The sequence below is a fragment of the Malaclemys terrapin genome, chromosome 4 (assembly GCF_027887155.1).
Source record: "Malaclemys terrapin pileata isolate rMalTer1 chromosome 4, rMalTer1.hap1, whole genome shotgun sequence".
In the NCBI taxonomy this organism is placed as follows: Eukaryota; Metazoa; Chordata; order Testudines; family Emydidae; genus Malaclemys; species Malaclemys terrapin.
Window position 1 is genome coordinate 28,770,783 of NC_071508.1, and position 17,692 is coordinate 28,788,474.

Genomic DNA, 17,692 nt, shown 5'->3' on the forward strand with positions numbered 1-17,692 from the left:
CAAGTAAACTAGGACGTCAGAATACATTTATCAGACTATAATGCAAATCACAGAAAAATACAGAGGGGAAAAAAATCTACCTGCACGGAAAATAATTAAATATTTAGAGCCAGAGAACTGATAGTGACTGTCCCTGGCCTTCCTGCATGGGCACTGATCTACCTCACATTTGTATTTGAGCAGCTTAAGTTTTCTGTCTGTCTCTCTAAAACAAGATGATTTCACACTATGGAGCTTCCCCAGCCACTGCGGACTTTGCCCACTCTCTGGTTTGGGACTGATGCTAGAAGGTGTTTAAGGTCCTTCCCGGTTCTGCAGAAGAATTTCTGTAGTGTGGATGAGCCAATGGGATGTTTAAGTCTCCTAGTGTGTTAACATCTCCCCTCAAACTAACATGTTTTCAGCTAATCCTTGGTTCTAAATTATGTTAAAATGATGTTGTTGGCTGGAGATGCGGAGATGTCCCGATTCCCGCTCACCCGGCCCCGGTCCTGGCTGGGGGCAAAAGGAGCTGAAGGTGAAAAGCAGCAGTTCGCATGGGAGAGTTGCGTGGAATCCTCCCGGCCGAAGAGGGCGCCCGAGAGGCCGCGGCCCGTCTGGGGAGAGCTCTATGGAGGCAGCTGGTGCTCCCATGATGCAGTGCGGCCCTAAGCTATATAAAAGGGAGTTGCTGCGCACGCGGAGCACTGCAGGGGAGCGAATGGAGTGTGAGTGTGCGGGGGAATAAGTGTGCATCTGAGGGTGCGTGCGTGGGGTGCGTGTGTAGGGGTGGTGGGGTGCGTGTGCAGCGTGCGGCCCTGCAGGGATCTCGCCTACACGTTGATCTTATTCGATCGGGCCGGGGGCGGCCGCCCGGCCCGAGATGAGAAGACCCCTCCCGCGAAGCCTGCGGGCGCTGTGCGGGGCAGAATTGAAGGCCGCAGCCGGCCCGCCCGGCGCTCAGAGGTGATGAGTCGATCAGATAGACGAGGCTGCGGGGTGGGTCCGCGCTGGCCCGAGCCCCCGGCCCATGAGTATCGAGGCGATTCTGATCTGAGCCCGGCTGCCCGGGGCAGCGTGGGGGGAGGGCGCGGCGCGAGCCCCACGCTGTGGGTGTGCGCGCGCGCGGCGCGAGCCCCACGCTGTGGGTGTGCGCGCGCGCGGCGCGAGCCTGGGGGGGGGTTCCGGGCAGCGCAGCGCTGACACTCAGGGCGCGGAACAAGTGCTGCAGAGCAGCCGCTGGTGGCTTTGTTCAGAGGGTCGCCCCAGGGTAGTAACTCCCCTTCCAGCCGCCCGCGGGAGGCCCATGAGGAGCGGGGTTGCTGGGCAGCTTCCTAGCCCTGCCTGGGGCTGCACGCGGGGAGACCCTGATCAACATTCCTGGGCCCACGAGCAGCCGACTCAATGAGCCGCCTGGGCCGCTGTATTCACTGTGAAGCGTTGTACCCTGGAGCCCTACGGTGTCTGGCCAGCAGCCCCAGCCAAGCTTGGGCTCCATCTGTCCCTGGAACACATGGCCCTTCATTCCTTCCTAAAGAATGCATGCGGCTCTGGGGGCTTCCTGCTGGGCGGGGGGTTTGGAGGGGATGGGGATCAAACTCATAATAAACAAATAAAATTATTGTAAATCTGCATTTAAACGTGGTGGTAGTGCCCACGGTGGCTGGTGGTAGCCTGTTGTTATCCTGCCCCATTGACCACAGGGTGATATAGCTGCGTGGCTCTGGTATTTAGCTAGACTTGAGCAGTGCCCCTAGATACGCTGCTTTGCCAGTAACAGGCCCACACTTGGATGTGCTCTGCACTCACAGTGGGGGGAGGTTTTCAAGCAGGCTCAACATGCAGAGTACAGAAGATCTGGCCCTTTGTTTTAATGCTGTGAAGGGAACTGAGCTTTCAAAATCTGAGCCACACTGTGCTACCCTCCACTCCTTAATATCCTCTTTGTAATCTCTGGTGTGCAGCTCCCCAAATTGCATGCAGGCTGGAGTAGCTTAATAATCTCCCAAAGAAAATAAATGATCCTGATCCTAGGTTAATGGGTGACTGTAATTGGGGGGGTGAGAGGAAGGGGGGGAAGATGGTCTTTGCTCAAAGCTCCTACAAGAGTTTATAGCTCTCAGTATTAAAACCACTTCAAGGGCTCCACCCTTTGGTTATTTTTCCTGCACTTTTGGCCCTTCCAGGGCAATTGCTGAGAGTACATTTTTGTTTTGGCACCCAAGGCCATCCTGCTTCCTGCTTGGCATGTGTGTCCTGGGGTGACCGGGTTGGTATTGTGGGTGTGTTGTGTGAACTCCCAGCACTGGGAGCGCAGTACTCTGTCAAGCTGAGGAGTAGCTCAGGAGTATCCTGGGGACACTTGTGTTGCACAGCCTAGTGCAAACAGCTTGAAGGTAATGGGGATGATCTTACAGCAAATGTGGGGAGCAGGGCTGAAATGGGTGTGAGAGCAAGCTGGTTTCAGGCAGGGGGTGGAGAAACACAGCAATGCCCAGTGACTGAGGTTCTCTGTCAATGGCTTATTACCACCCCCCAATCACTAAAACATAATGGTGTTAAAGGGGCACTGAAATCTAGCTCAGCTCTCCCTCCCAGAGCATGCTTTCAGTGGCCTCTCTGAACCCCTCTGGTACTGTCTGCTTCACTGGCAAGACCCTAGCAGGTGTCATTCTGACCACGCATACCATGGGGCCCGATCCTATGAACCAGTCCCTAGGGCTGCTGCCCTTAGCACAGTTGAGTGAGCATGTTGACTTCAGTGAGACTGCATAAGAGCTGATGAGCTGTAGTAATACATATCACCCCCATACAAGCAGGTGAAGCAGCCTCTTGGTGGCCTCTCACAGGGAGAGCTTCACTACTCCAGGAAAAGCAAGTCATGAAGGCTCAGATCCACAAAGGGACTTGGGGGGGCTCAGGCTGGCATTCAGGTTCCTACATCCCAGTTTTCAGCTCACTGTAATTCACAGAACTCTCACTGAGCCTGAACATGGTGCCCTGCTTGGTTTTCAGGGTGAAGTTCCTGGATGCCTGTTGCTGCTTCCCTGTAGGGGGGTGGATGCCTGTCTCTTGCCTAAGTCCCAAAGGAATCAGCTGCCCATCTTGCCTGCAGGGCTGGGGATACTGTGATGTGGTTTTCTCTCAATCCCTCTTCTTGAAACTGGACCACTGTGGCTAAATTATGAAAGTTGTGTTGGGCCAGGGAGAGACTGACTAGCTCAGGGACGGCCGAGGTCCAGTCCCCATGCACCACTCACATTTAATTATCCAAAGCAGAGTGGCTTCAGAGATTGAAGGAGACCCACAGCAGAATGCCCAGGGATTTGGGCAAGCTCCTGAGGTGGGAGACCCCTGTTCCAATCCTTCTTCTCCCCCCGTCAGAGGGGAGCTCTGCGACAAAACCACAAGCTGATTTCTCCTCTGCTGAGGTCTGGCCTACATTTTGGGTTGACATCGCTATGGTGCTCACAGGTTTGCAAAACCCACACTCCAGCGCAGTTGCTGTGCCATGCCGGACCCCAGGGTAGACACAGCAAGGTGAATGGAAGAAAGTGTCCATCAACCTAGCTCCTGGCCTTGGGGACATGCTAGTCAGAACCCCCCTGCTGCGGTGCTAGTCCCTGTAGCATAGAGGTGCCTTAGCCCTGCCTGGAGTTGGAGGTTAACGTGGCACTGAAGCGAATTGGGGGTGGTGAGGTTCACACCTTTGGCTGCTGTAACATTTGGCTGGAGCCATGGTTCTGGAAGGCTGGTTAGCCGCCCATCCATCCTGCTGCCATCCTCTTCTATTGCCAAGAGAGGAACTTTTTTTAATGGAAACTACAGGGTTTTTCAAATGAGTGAAGAATCATGTAGTGAGCCAACAGTTGCTCTTTCCCCATTGTGCAGGCTGACGCAGGGCTGGCCCAGCAATGAGTGCAGAGGAATAAACACTGGAGCTGATCCACAGCTGCAGTAAACTGGTGTATGGGTCTCTTGTTCCTGAGGCATACATGGAGGGGGAAATGAGCAGCTGCTGGTGTGAGGTGTAATGCAGGCAAGTGCTACAGTAGCATCTTCCACATTGGGAAGGTGCTTGAATTCTGTCAAGCCTTATCTGCCTCACTCTACTCACCTCATCTCTGACTGGCTGCTCCTACTCTGAGACCAACTATTCTCCAGAGGAGTTCAGTCAAATATAAAGCAGCTGTAGAGTTGAGATCATCACACTCCTTTCACCTATGGCCTGACCCTGAGGCTGGATGTGTCATGTATAGCCATTGATCTGCACATGGCTGTTTTGCACCAGTATAAATAATCCATTTAATTGCGCAGGTGTAAACCCCCACTATAGATCCACTTAATCTGGGTTATTTTAACCTGGTAATTTAATGAATGAACCTGGTTTGGGCTTCCCCCAAACTGGCTCATTTTAGAAAGCTGGGGGATGGCTCCTTTAGCTGCCTGGCACTGAGCATCAGGTGTGTTTTCAAGCTCCAGGCTGGAGATGTGCTAGTGCTGAGTGTTACGCATGGGGCCTGAATTACCTTGCTGAAGACTATTTGCTCACCATGGAGAGGATGTATGGCAGCATCCCGTGATTCCATCATTTTAATAAATCCAGGGTTGTGAGTTCAATCCTTGAGGGGGCAGTTTAGGGATCGGGGGCAAAAATCTGGGGATTGGTCCTGCTTTGAGCAGGGGGTTGGACTAGATGACCTCCAGAGGTCCCTTCCAACCCTGATATTCTATGATTCTATGACACCTGATCAACATATGTGTAGCCATGCTGGAACCATTGTAAGGACAAAGAAAAGCAACTCTTCCCAAGAGGGCAGAGCCAAGGCATGAGCTCGCTGCCATGAAAGAGACCAAACAAATCATTTAAAAAGCATCTTGTGGGGAAGCTGGATTTCTGTCCATGATGATTTAATCCCCAAACAGCAGGCGCATAAGAACCCCCAGCACGGATCAGCCCATGGCTCCATATAGCCCTGTTTCTGGCAGTGCCCAGCCCCAGCTGCTTTACAGGGTGGTGTTAGACTCTTAGGATAGCAGAATGGGGGTAATCTGCCCCCACATTAGGTCTCATCTTGGTCTCTAATAAAGATGAGTTTGAGCCCTGCAGCAGGAAGGTTAATATCCCTGCCAGAATTGACTCTACTCTGGATTTTCTCATTTTCATAGAAAAATCCCCAATCCTTTTAAACTCTTGCAAATTCTTGGCCTCAACTTCTTGTGACAGCAAGTTCCATAGGCTAAGTATCTATTGTGTGAAAAAAATATTTCCTTGTATTAGTTTGGAATTTGCCGCCTTTTCAGTTTATTGAATGCCCCAATGTTCTTTAATGAATAAACCACCACGCTGCCACGTGCGGTGCCTGCTCATGCCTACATGCCAGCTTCTGGAAAACAGCCTCTAATTTTAGGAGCCCTGGTTATTGGAAGCTCAAGTTAATAAAGGGTCTGATTGGTTACCCACTGTTCCTACAGGTTTTATTGGGGGTTGTGGGTGCTAAGCACCAAGTTGGGCCCCCAGAATTAGAGGACCGGCCTGGGTGGCTGACTGGAGCCATGTTGGAGGTGGAGAGGTAGCACAACATATTCTGGGCTGATGCCCGAAGGTCAGTATTGCCTGCTGCGATGCTGTGTACCCCACGTTACCCAGCATGGAGGGATGAATGCAGCAAAGAGGACAGGGAAACAAGATTGAAATTAAATTAAAATCTCTCCCTGTTCATGGCTGTTTTTCTGGACGAGCTTTGCTGACCAGAAGGGGTTTAATGCACACAGAGCAGACAGAAGAAGGTTCACTCAAGTTGGAAGTGGGTCCAGAGCCGCACAGCAAGGGCACAAGCCAGCAAACTCCTTACTGAGAGAAGAAGCTGCCGTTCTCCTTGCGGGAGTATCCACTGTTGGTGGCAGCTGTGTGGGGACACTCTAGGGAAGGAGAAAGTCATGTGATTACTACTACCAACTGTGGAAGGTGGCATCAGGCTGGGCCTCACGCTGGAGTGAACGGGGACTCTGGTTCTAGTAGTTATCATGGTGGCCGTAGATCTCCAAGTATGTCACAAAGGAAGGGAACCATCGTTATTCCCATTATACAGATGGGGAAATTGAGGCAGAGATGTGCCATGATTCACTCAAAGTCACACAGGTGGGTGGCACTGACCAGGTCTCCTGACTCCCAGGCCAGTGCTCTATCCATAAGGTCATGCTGCCTCATGCATCGCCAGTTCTGACACAGGCTCACTGGGTGGCCTTGGGAGAGTCTCTTCAGTGGGTACTCGGTGCCTCTGACAGATAGACAGCCACCTAATCTCTGGGCCTCATTGCCTGGGGTCCTGCCGATAAGTAATGGCAGCCACTGATCCTTGCAGAATAGTTCCTGTCACGTAGCTAGGACAGGGTTTGCCCAGGCAGCCCCACACCACAGCCACACTGGAGCTGGGATCCCCATGTGGCTGTGACGGTAGCAGTGCAGAGGAACAGCCTCCACAGTGCCCCGCACTAAGGGAGTGGGCCCTTTGTTACTGCCCCGCCAGCCTGTCCCTGACCCTCCCAGACTCTCAACCTTGTGGGCTGCGACACATTTTGAGGCCCATCCCATTGGCTGATCTCCATTAAGATGGAGGCACAGGCAGCTGCCTGTTGCCCTTACCGATGGCTCCCTCAATGCTGTGGATCGACTCCTTTGTGGGGCTGACCCAGCATCTCATAGACAGGCCCCTGGCTGTACGGTGCTCCACTGGGGGCAGCTCGGGTTCCTTCACAGGCTCGAGACCCTTCAGTGCTCTGGAGTAGGCAGGAGGGGAGGGAGAGGCATTAGAATTCCAGACTCTGCGCTCCCTGGGGCAGAGGCCAGCTCTTACTAGGTACATGTCCAGCACCATGCCACCTGCATTCTGGTTGTGCCCCCCAGCGCTACGGTAACACAAAGAACCATCTGGGTGGGTTTAGTGCATTCGCTTAGGGCTCCTGACAAAGGGAACAGCCGCTCCCTGCAGCTATCCAGGCTACTGGGTCTGACTGCAGGACTGAGAGCTTTCAAAGGGGAAAAACCTGATCAGACCTTTCTTCCCCCTGTAGCAACATGCCCATGGTAACAATAATGTGGTCATCTTGCATGTATTAATTGCCTCTTGATTGTTGTCAGGTGCAGCATTACCGGCCCCAAGGGTTCAAAAGTCAGGAGCGAGCCCCCCCAAAAGCCACAAGACTTTCCAGATGATGCTTTTGGGTTTCTTTGCCTCCTGCTTTCTAAGCCTCTCTGGTCAAGCTCAGGGCACATTTCCAAGCTTTTCTCTGCAGCCCGGAGAGCTGGAAATGTACTTTGTTTAAATAAAAGCTGAGAATCTCCCACTCCAGGAGCTGGGACTTGAGGAAAAACACCAAATATTGCAAGAGGTGTGATACAATCACAACAGTTGGCAACACTGCAAAGAGCACAATATCCTGCTTGGTTCTGCCTCCTCCTCCTCCTCCATTTGTAGGGAGAGGGGGAAATTGACAATTAACAGCAACACTGTGGCCAGGGTCTGTGATTGCGCCTCTGGGACACAAGGCTCTGCCACAGCCCCCCCAAGGCCCACAGGGATTGGACGCCTGTAAAAAGCTGCCGAATAAGTTCTGCTGGCTCCCAGAGGTAAGTTCAGCTTGTTACCACCCCAGCGTATGAGAAGAGGGCAGGGTGGCTAGTGGTTGGGGAGCTGGAGGCAGAGCTAGGAAGATGTGGCGTGGGGGACTGAGGAAGCAAGCTCAGGCTGAGGTTTCTGTTCTGTTCTCCTGAGCAGGGGTCCATTAGCTTTTATACAGCATTGGTAGCTGTTCTTTGGCCCAGCAAGAGGCTGCCACCAGCTACCATGGAATCCTTCCAGCTGGCTTGTATCCCAGGCACAGGCGCTTAGTGCAATTAGCTACAAACCGCAGGCATCCCGGTGATCAGCTGGTACCTAGTGGGGACTCACCAGTGTGCTGCCCAACAATGGAGCCCTTTCAGAGCACCAGTCAGTGTGACCAAGGCCATGCTACTCATCCTGAAGCACCCAGCAAGCTGGCGAGGTAGACAGCAGGTAAGGTAGTGCCTAAGCTTGTGCTGGCCAAGTGATTTGCTGATGTCAGGGCTGCCCTGAGTTTACGTAATGCTCTGCAGGGCCAGGATTTGTGCTGCTGGGGAGAAATGTGGCAGGAGCCCCAGGCAAGGCCACAGGCTGTTCAAAGGAGCTACTCTCCCATGAGCCTCGAATGCCCAAACCTGAGGTAAACAGAGCAGCTCTTCTGTCCCAGGAGTCCTGCGTTTTTGGGTCTAGGCTGCAACCCCGTCTCTCTGTAGCATTGTTCTGTAACTAGCTGCGGCATATGGACTCTGAAGCCCCCCGCTAGTCATTAACTTCAAACACCCCACTCTTCTGTTGTGGTACCGGGGGCACTATCAGACCTGTCCACACCAGCTCTCCTAGGTTTCCCCGTCCCTGGTGCTGCCAACACTGTGATGGGCTAGCAGCATGCTGGGCTACATGCCAATACTAGGACTTTGTGACTGAGAACTTCTGCCCCACCCCATTCCCCATCTGCCCCAGGGTGGTGCCCAGCTCCCGTGCACTGGAGTCTGGGCTGCTCCAAACCCCAGGTAAGTGGGCACAGCCCAAGGCTGATGGTGGGTTGGAATGCGGGGGAATCTGGGCACTACCTGGTACAGTTGGTTGCTTGGGTCAGATGGCTGCGGAAGTTGCGAACCAGGAGCTGGAGTCTTCATCTGTATTGACTGAAGGTGAGCTGCTGGGGCAGGGTCATTTTGGGAGTTGTTGCCAGGGAGGTGCCTTCCCTCCCCATAGTGACCCTGCAGCACCACTGAACCTATGCTTAGACCTCCTCCATGCACAAGCCAAGAGGCCAGAAGCTTCTGCAGGATGTAGGCTTGTGATAGGGCACACTAGCCCCCAGGGCCGGCGCAACCCATTAGGCGACCTACAATTTGGGGGGCGGCGACTGTGGTGGCATTTCGGGGCGGGACCTTCCGCCACCTAGGACGGCAAAAAAGCTGGCGGTGCTCCTGCTAGCCCCTCACTGGTCCAGCAGGAGTTAAGCCCACCCTATGGGCCAAAGAGGCCATGACCCTGAGCCACTCGGAACCCAGGTATAAAAGGGAGCAACTCAGCTCAGTTGGGGCTGACTGCTGAAGAGGAAGGATGCAGGAGCTGATGAATCTCCAGACCGCAGAAGCTAGATGTGATGGAAGATGCCCAAGAGGGGTTGGAGCTGCTGGGAACTGCCCACACTGATGAACCCTGGGATGCTGGGGATGCCAGGACCACCACACGAGGAGATGGGGTAGGAAGTGGCTCAGGGGGATGACCTATTAGGCTGAATGCTGTCACTGTGTTGTGGTGGGATCCCCCCATACCCAGTGGCGGTAAGTTCTGCCACTGTTAGGGCCCTAGGCTGGGACCTGGTGGAGTAGGGTGGGCCTGGATTCTCCTACCCCCTGCTGCCAACCCCACCCTCGGGGTGGCAGTCTTCCCACCTTAGGCCAAGAGGCTTGCATTCGTCTGCTGAACCAGGCCATCAGACCCTAGACTGTTTAACGTTCCACCCTACCAGAGAGCCCAGGGCAGTCGGACTGACTCTGACCATTAGGCCACACTTCCCTGAGGCTAAGGGGGGATGAGCGAAGTCAGCCCCAGGACTGCAGTAGCCCTGGCTCTGCCCCCCAAAGAGGATGGGGCAAACAGCCTTGCAGCTGTGAGCAGACTGGGGCATTCGCTGTCACCAATAGCTGCTCCCAGAGGAGGCTGTGCCCTGTCTGAGATCGAGAAAAGGCCGCTTGCTCCTGCTCACCCATGGACATCCAAGAGGGTCTCCTTGTGGATGACAATCTGGCTCTTGTCTCTGAGCTGCTCCTTGTGGTGGTTGTAGAGTGAAGTCAGCTTAAAATCCAGGCTGTCTCTGGGAACCTGCAGAAGGGTTCAGAGAGAGTTACTAGACCGAGCCTCTGACAAGCCTGGTAAAGGTGCCTCATCCCTGGGTGCTGCGAGGGCTTCACCTGAGGCAGGGGACAAATTACATTCTGCTGCACTCACTGGCTGTGGGGAGTTACACAGGGAAGACTTTCTCTCTGTTATTCTGCTGGTTAGAGTCAGGACTCCAGAGCTGTGCACCCAGCTCTGGGGAGGGGATGGGTCTGAGTGGTTAGAGCAGAGCAGTGAGTTCTGGAACACCTAAGTCCTACTCTCTCATCTCTGCCACAGCCCCACTGTGTGATCCTGTTGTGATGTTCTAAGTGTAATATAATATCTCATTGAAAGGTGACAGGGCCAGAAAGAGTTAACTAGCTCACAGACTGACCTGACCCATGTCCGAACTTTAAAATATCAGGGTTGGAAGGGACCTCAGGAGGTCATCTAGTCCAACCCTCTGCTCAAAGCAGGACCAATCCCCAGACAGATTTCTTTTTTTTCCCCAGATCCCTCAATAGCCCCCCCACAAAGACTGAACTCACAACCCTGGGTTTAGTGGGCAAATGCTCAAACTACTGAGCTATCCCTCGGAAGATATGTAAATGAATAGAGCTTTGAAATGCAGCCTGCATTGTTAGAGGTAGAAGGGGAGATGTTTGCTCAGGTCCTGTGATGTAAGCAAACAAGTCTTGTCTATTGCTATAGCTTTGATTCAAAGATCAAAAAAGGAATATTAACATTTAGGAAGACACTTAAGTGAAATAGTATTATTGTCTATATGTCTCTTTGAAGATTGTGGTAACCTGTATCTGAACTGTTTAATGGATAAATTACCCTGTGCTAATTGCCAGGATGTTTGGGAGAAGGAGAGTTAAGCCCAGGGCCGGCTTTAGGCCGATTCAGCTGAATTGGGCCCCGCGCCAAGAGGGCCCCGCGCTGCAGCTATCAACCCCGCCCCCAGCTCACTTCCCCGGCCCCTCCTCCCCTCCCCTGCACGCCCCGCCCCCTCCCCTGCTTCCCGCGAATCAGAGATTTGCGGGAAGTCTGAGAGGAAGCAGGGGCGGGCCGGCAGCACGAGGTAAGCTGGGGTGGGGTGGGGGCGGAAGAAGGGCTCCGGGGAGGCGCGGCCCGTTCCCGCAGGCCCCAGCGGCTCTGGCCCGGCTTGGCTCCAGCCCGCGGCTTGCTCGGCTCGGGTCCCCCCCGTCCCCCCCCCGCGGCGCGGCTCCGGTCGTCCCCACAGCGCGGCTCGGGTCCCCCCGTCTCCCCCCCCCGCGGCGCGGCTCGGGTCCTGGGGGCGGCTCGGGTCCCCCCCGCGGCGCGGCTCGGCTCCCCGTCTCCGTCCGTCCCCCCCCGCGGCTCGGGTCCGTCCCCCCCCGCGGCTCGGGTCCCCCTGTCCCCCCCCCCCACGGCGCGGCTCGGGTCCTGGGGGTGGGGTTTGCAGCAAGCCCTGCCCCCAGGAATCGGGCCCCGCTCTTGCTAAAGCCGGCCCTGGTTAAGCCTATTGTTTTCTCAGGCCAAAAGGCTGCAGGAAATGTATAAAAACTCTGGGACATGATCCTTCTTCATCTCAGATCTGCTTTAGGTTTCAAGAGGGGGAAACCTTAAGCCACAAGGATTGAGATCCCCAGTCACTGATCGGAGTCACCCTGAATATGGACATTGGACTATAACCTATGGACTATTTCTAAAAGGACTTTTGGCAACTACAAGCTCATCTCTGCTGTGTATCTGGACCTCAAGAATTGAATTCAAGTCTGTATGTATATTGAACTTTTAACCAACACACTCTTTTTTTTTTAATACATTTTAGCTTAGTTAATAAGAATTGGCTATAAGCGTGTATTTTGGGTAAGATCTAAGTTATAATTGAACCTGGGTGTGTGGCTGATCCTTTGGGTTTGGAAGAACCTTTTAGTTTATATGATGAGATAAGATTTTCAGTAATCATCATCATCATATCTGATGTGTGTCTGGATGGAAGCCTGAGGCTGGGTATTTTAAGGGAACTGCATTATTTGGACTTCTGAGTAACCAGTGAGGTACTATAGAAGCTGTTTTGTGCTGGCTTGGTAAATCAAAGTATTGGAATATCCACCAGCGTTTGGGGTTTGTTTTCCCTGTTCTGTTTGCAGTTGACCCTGATCGAGTGACCTCAGCTGGCTCCCACAGGCAGCATTGTCACAGTTGCTGCCGACTACGTCACTGTGACAATGCTGCCTGTGGGAGCCAGCTGAGGTCACTCAATTAATCTACCCTTCTATTTCTAACAATGCAGACTTGTATTTCAAAGTTCTATTCATTTACATATCTTCCTAACCAGTCTCTAAAGTTCGGCCATGGATCAGGTCAGTTTGTGAGTTAATTAACTCTTTCTGGCCCTGTCATCTTTCAATGAGATATTCTATTACACTTATAACATCACACCCTGGGCAAGTTGTTTTACTTTTCTGCATCTCGGTTTCCCTATCTGTGTAACACAGATCTAACCCAAGGGCAGTGGGGGATCAACGCCCGTGCCCAGGGGCCCAGCCAATTTGGGGGCCCTCAGCAAGAGCACCAGAACATTTGGTAGAAGAGGGGAGGAATAAGGCCCCGCCCCTCTCTGTGGCCCTGCCCCTGCTCCTCCTCTTCCCCCCCCTCCCCCCAAGGCCCTGCCCCCTGCTCAGGCTGCCTGGAAGCGAGAGCCAGGTAGTGGTAAGAGCCACCCATGCAGTCCAGGCTGCTGTGGGGAGCCCCGAATCTTCCACTTGCCCTGGGCAGGAGGCCAGGTTGCTGGAGAGCAGAATACTGGCCCGTGTCTCCACACACCCCTACCCCAACCAGGCAGCGGAGCCTCCAGGGGGAAGAAAGGGGGCAGGGCCATGGAGAGGGGCCGGCTCTCATGCGGAGGGGTGGCTAAGATTCCCCTCATTCCTTGGACAGAGGTTGGTGCTGCCAGCAGGGACCTTGCTTCATGAAGGGGGAGCTGATCACTTTATCGGTTCTCTCCCCCCCTCCCCCAAAGCACAGCCTCTGCCGGTACCACTCCGCACCTGCCCGGGCTTGTGGTTTGAGGGGGCAACGCGGCCCCCCGCCCCCAAACTACACCCATGTTAAAAAGTAGGCAGGTCTGGGATTTTAATGGGGTGTTTTGTGCCCAGGGCCCCAGTAAATCTTAATCCACCTCTGCCCAAGGGCTGGAGGATTGCGAGGGGAGGTTAATGTTTGTCAAGCACTTGGAGAGCTGCAAAGTGTTCCGAGAGGTGTCCAGGATGCTTCGCAACGTGGATGTTACACGCTTCGTCTCTGATGCTTGGGGTGGGAACAGCACATGGGCATGGCTTGGGATGCTGCTGGACAGAAAGCAAAGCCCAGAGGAGCAAGTGGAGCACAGAAAGGAAACCAATGCAGCTGCGGGTGAAAGGCTTTACTATGCCCTTGGCACGGCCAGTGTGGCTGCCCAGCCTGGGCGAGGAGATGGCTGTGCACTGGGGAACTTGTATCTGCTAATTCTGGACCATTTCAGGCTGTGCCTTTTGCGGGAGGGTAATCAGAGGATGTGGGATGGTGAGGAGGGGGAGGGAGCAGCAAAGGGCGGCATGGAGGGGCACTTGGGGGGCCTCTACCTCAGGTTCTGTATACCAGACTTCCTTTCTGGTGCTGGACAGGGTGGGTGTTCTGTGCAGGCGATTCCAGGGGTCCTGCTGCTGGGCCAGGTGGGTGGGCTCAGCATAAGGGCCTGTCTGGAACAAACAACAGTCAGCCACTTGTGCTCTGAACACCAGCTGTCAGATGGTCTTTGCCATTGGCATCAGGGCATCCTCCGGACACATGCACCACTCCCTACTCCAGTGGGGGTGTGGGTGATTCTGTATGTAGAGGAAGTTAGCCCTCTGGCCCCAGCCTGGTGCAAGGGGAACCCTGATTTGACTGCAGGCAGTTGGGACGCCTGGGAATCCACTGCCCCCCATCCTCTACATGCCAGCAGGGCTGTGCAGGAGGCCACTGCCTAGACCTGTCATACTGGTGCAACAAGGAAGGTTTATACCTCTGGCATCACTTGGGCTGTTAGGAGCCATAACAGCTCTCTTGGGACGGAGACCATCTTGTTCTGTGTTTGTGCAGCCCCTAGAGCTATGGGGTCTGTACTGCTCTGTTGGGGGGGGGGGGCTACAAATAATTGGCAGTGAAAGCCACTGCCCATCAGAGCAAACAGGTAACTCCTGTTCTCCCCCCTTCCCGGCCCAGAGCCCTTTCCAGTGACTGCCCAAGCCAAACCTCTGACATAGTTTAAATCCCGCAAGAAACCCCGTGCTGCTTTCTGCCTACTCAGATTCCTTGCTCCTCTGCTAGTGAAGATCTGGCCTCACTTCTCTTGTTTGCAGAGTTGTGGGATTCTTGATTGTTTTCAGTTTGCTCCTTTTTTTAACACAGGGCTGGAGTATCAAACTCTGGTGAAAGGTCAGAGTCCACAGTGAGCTCTGCACACTAGCACCTGGACAGCAGCTGAACTCAGGCCCTGTTTCTAAGTAGCTCATGAAGAAGGGGAGTTGAGCCTGACTCAAACACTGAAAAGCTGATTTCAAAGGGACCCAGCTGACTTGCAAGCCAGGCATTTTATTTATTTATTTATTTATTTTATTTATATAGATAGATAGATATAGGAGTCAAAAGTAGTTTCAGGCAGTGTCTCTCCCCTGACCCCGGCCAGTTTGTTGTCATGTGAAAGTTGCAGGTAAACAACAGGGGAAACTGAGGCTAAATCTTTCACAACAGACACTGGATTCTGGATCCCGTCTCCCCAATTTAGATCCTTCCCTTCCTAGCAGCCGCTCTGTTCACCAGCTGCCCTGTTCCCACCAGAGGTGGCTGCATGTTGGCAGCGGGGATGGGGGGGGGCAGCGGGGTGCAGGTTGGGCCGGAGCTGGGCCCATGAAGGTCCCGGTAGGAACTCGGGCAGCCCAGCAGGGGGCGGGGACCTTACCTGGCCCGACCTGGCCCGGCCCGTGAAGGTGTCCTCGTTCTCGTAGCGGGGGTAGGGGAAGGGGTCCCGGGTGGGCGGCATCCTGCGCCGGGCACAGCAGCGCTCCTCGCGGCTTGTTTGCGAGCCCGGCCGCGGTTGCCAGGTGACGGTCCCCGGGGATTCCGAGGAGGAAGCTCTGGCGCTGGGGCTCCCCCTGGTGGCTGGAAAGAGCAGCGCGGCGGGGCGGCCTGCAGGGAGGGTGAGAGCAATCCAGGGGGCCGCGCTGGGCTGTAGCGCTGGGCATGGAAGGACTGTGCGGGAAGATTGCAAGGAAAGATGCGGAGAAAGTCAGGCATGGATGGAAACTGCGCCTGGAAGGGCCAAGCACCAGCCTGCACAGCGTTTATTTTAAAACCTGCTGCCGCCATACCTCCTCCCCCACCCCCCGCTCGCTTTGTTACACATGGCTGGGCACTGCATGGCCCCGCGTCCCCAAGCTGTAGAGGGGCTACACCCAAATCCGCGGGCCAAGCAAAGGGCTGTTGCAAAGGGGGGCGGGGGAATCTAATTTTGCAGGGAAGATGCCCATGTGCGTAACGAGACACGCGGCGCAGAGGCAGAACAAAGGCCTGAGTGCGAAAACCTACATGGGACTAAACTTGGGGGGGGGGGGGGAATGAACGTGCAAAAACAGGTAATTAATGCTGAGGCTAAAGGATGACAGTGCGCGCCTCCAGGAAGGACTAAATCTGCACGAGGAGAGCGACAAAGCTAGGCGGGGACTAGACGGGCCCGGGGCTTTGCACACAGGAGAGCGCAGATTTGGCCTCGCGGCGTGTTGCACCCGAGCTCGGTGCGCATCTGGGGCTGGGGCTGCCTTGGCACGCGCAGCGTGGGCGCATCTTTCGAGCCGCAGGTGCGTGGCCCAGGTGCGCGCGACGGCGGTTGCCGGGGGCGGGGCTGGGCGGGGCTCCGGCGTCCTCCTGCCTCCCCGCGGTGGCTGCACCTGAGCCCCGCTGACGCCTCGCAGCACGGTCGCTGCTGCTGCACCATGGCTGGGGCTGGCCGGCAGCGTCCGTCCGCAGGTTGTTGCTGCCGCCGCCTCCGGGCCGGGCTCAGGCTGCTGCTGCTGCTCTGGGCAGGGGCCGCCATCCAGGGGAGCCGGGGCGAGGAGCGGGAGCTGCACGCCTGCAAGGAGGTAGGGGAGTGCGGACCGGGCGGAGCCCTGCAGGCTGGAGGGACCGGAGGCGGGGGAGTGATTCCTAGTCTTGGGGAGGGGGATCTGAGTTGTCCATCGGGGTGCTAGAGACGGGCACTGCGGCAGGGTGAGGGGGGTCTTGTAAGGGGTGATCAGGGCTATAGAGGTGAGGAAGGAGGGGCTTTGTGGACGGGGTCTGCTTGTCCTAGACCGGGCAGTGATCTAGAGGGTTGGGTAGCAAGGCATCTTCTTTGGGGGCTATGGCAACAGAGCTGCAGGCCCCATATGAGGGGCTGTGTGCCCCATGTGGGGCTGAAGAGAGGGAACTAGGCTGAGGGTTAGAGGCCATATCCTGTATGGGGTGGCATTGAGACAAAGGTGAGGGTCTATATGGGACAGTGGAAGGGGCTGTAACAATGGGGCCTGTATGCAATAAGGGGGATATGGAGGGGCAGGGGAGCCTGAGAGAGAGGTGCTGCCTGTTCAGTACAAGGGGTGCTATGGAGGTGATTGCATGCCTCATATGGGGACAGGGGCTGCATTCCCTGTATAGGGGGTTGGGGCTGTAGGTCCCACTGGCCTGACAGACAGCGGTGAGGCTGGGCTGGATACCTACATGGCAGAGTGCCAGATGTGGTATGGGATGAGAAACTATGTGGACCCACCTGACGGTTCGTTCCTGTATGTTTTTGGGGGAGGGAGAGGCACACAGGGCTGCCCTGCCTCACTAGAATTGACATAGCCTTGCAAAATCATTCGAAAGAGTTACCAGTTTGGGCTCTCCGGCCCCTCTGACGCTGCTGCTGGAATCGGCCCACTAAAAATGCTAAAGGCAGAAGCAAAACATGCTGTTTACTCATGTCCCTAAAAATAGCCTGCTGGGGGATTCGAACTTAGTGGGACCGTGTTCATGGAGACAAGAACCAGACCAAAACCCCAGGCAGGTGGTGAAGGAGTTTCCCAAGGAGTGACCCCATGGACCAGGGGGACTTGGATTGGGCTCTCACTCCTCCATTGTAGAGTATATTTCTGTGCTAGTCACCATCTCTTTTTGTCTGTGGCTTTACATTCTCCTTTACTAAACATGTTACCGTGTCTGTGCCTAGCTGTGTGCCTTCTCCTCAGGCCCTTCTGAACATTTTGGATTCGGCGCAGGCTCACAAATGACTAGGTTTTATATGCTCGGTGGAAGGCTTGCCGTTGGAGGCTTGCTTTCATTACAGCACGGGCTCAGACTGGCTGTCTCAGGATCTGATCCTTTTCCCATTGCAAGGCTGAAGCAAAGCTTTTCTGATTTAAGTGGAAGTTGAGATCAGGTTCTCTGTGTATTTATATTTTTCACCAGAAGAGAGGGATGCTTTTTGCCATATTACATCGGTATATTTTTAAATTATGAGATTGTACTAATGAATTTTTTTCATGCTTCTGACAACTTTATCCTTGTCATATGGTCAGAGAGTGCTCTTGACTTCCCAGTTCTAGTCATGTGAGGACGTTAGGGTTATTAGGGTAATATTCCTGTCACATGGCAGAGGTCAGGATCTGGTGATGCAGTGGCTGCTGTAACATTTCCCCCTTTTATTTGCATTTCATTCAAAAAAAAAAAAAAAAAACCCCACCAAATATAACAGT

General features: G+C 54.6%; 2 protein-coding genes and 1 non-coding gene across 5 annotated transcripts in view; 2 read left to right on the forward strand and 1 right to left on the reverse strand.

Annotated features, from left to right (window-relative positions):
* The first annotated feature begins 695 nt into the window (after positions 1-695).
* On the forward strand, positions 696-1,036 carry LOC128837540 (small Cajal body-specific RNA 2). The gene has a single exon (XR_008444978.1). It is a non-coding gene; the product is annotated as a small Cajal body-specific RNA 2 (non-coding RNA).
* Positions 1,037-2,103: 1,067 nt separating this feature from the next.
* On the reverse strand, positions 2,104-15,011 carry CFAP276 (cilia and flagella associated protein 276). 2 transcript variants are annotated; one of them, XM_054026798.1, is made up of 5 exons: positions 14,884-15,011; positions 13,526-13,642; positions 9,802-9,917; positions 6,626-6,759; positions 2,105-5,901 (listed from the first exon to the last, which is right to left on the reverse strand). In XM_054026798.1, exons 1-5 carry the CDS (start codon positions 14,962-14,964, stop codon positions 5,831-5,833), a joined length of 519 nt encoding a protein of 172 aa, XP_053882773.1. In that variant the 5' UTR covers positions 14,965-15,011; the 3' UTR covers positions 2,105-5,830. The 2 variants fall into 2 exon arrangements, with proteins under 2 accessions (XP_053882774.1, XP_053882773.1); XM_054026799.1 differs by lacking the exon at positions 13,526-13,642 and having other exon boundaries at positions 2,104-5,901.
* An 842-nt stretch (positions 15,012-15,853) lies between these two features.
* The window catches only part of ELAPOR1 (endosome-lysosome associated apoptosis and autophagy regulator 1), a 94,481-nt gene continuing 92,642 nt past the window's right edge, over positions 15,854-17,692 (forward strand). Inside the window, exon 1 of one of the 2 annotated variants that reach the window (XM_054026796.1) lies at positions 15,854-16,060. In XM_054026796.1, coding sequence (XP_053882771.1) covers positions 15,914-16,060 — 147 coding nt within the window. In that variant the 5' untranslated portion in view covers positions 15,854-15,913. The remainder of the gene's footprint in view (positions 16,061-17,692) is intronic. The other variant, XM_054026797.1, reaches the window with a different exon arrangement.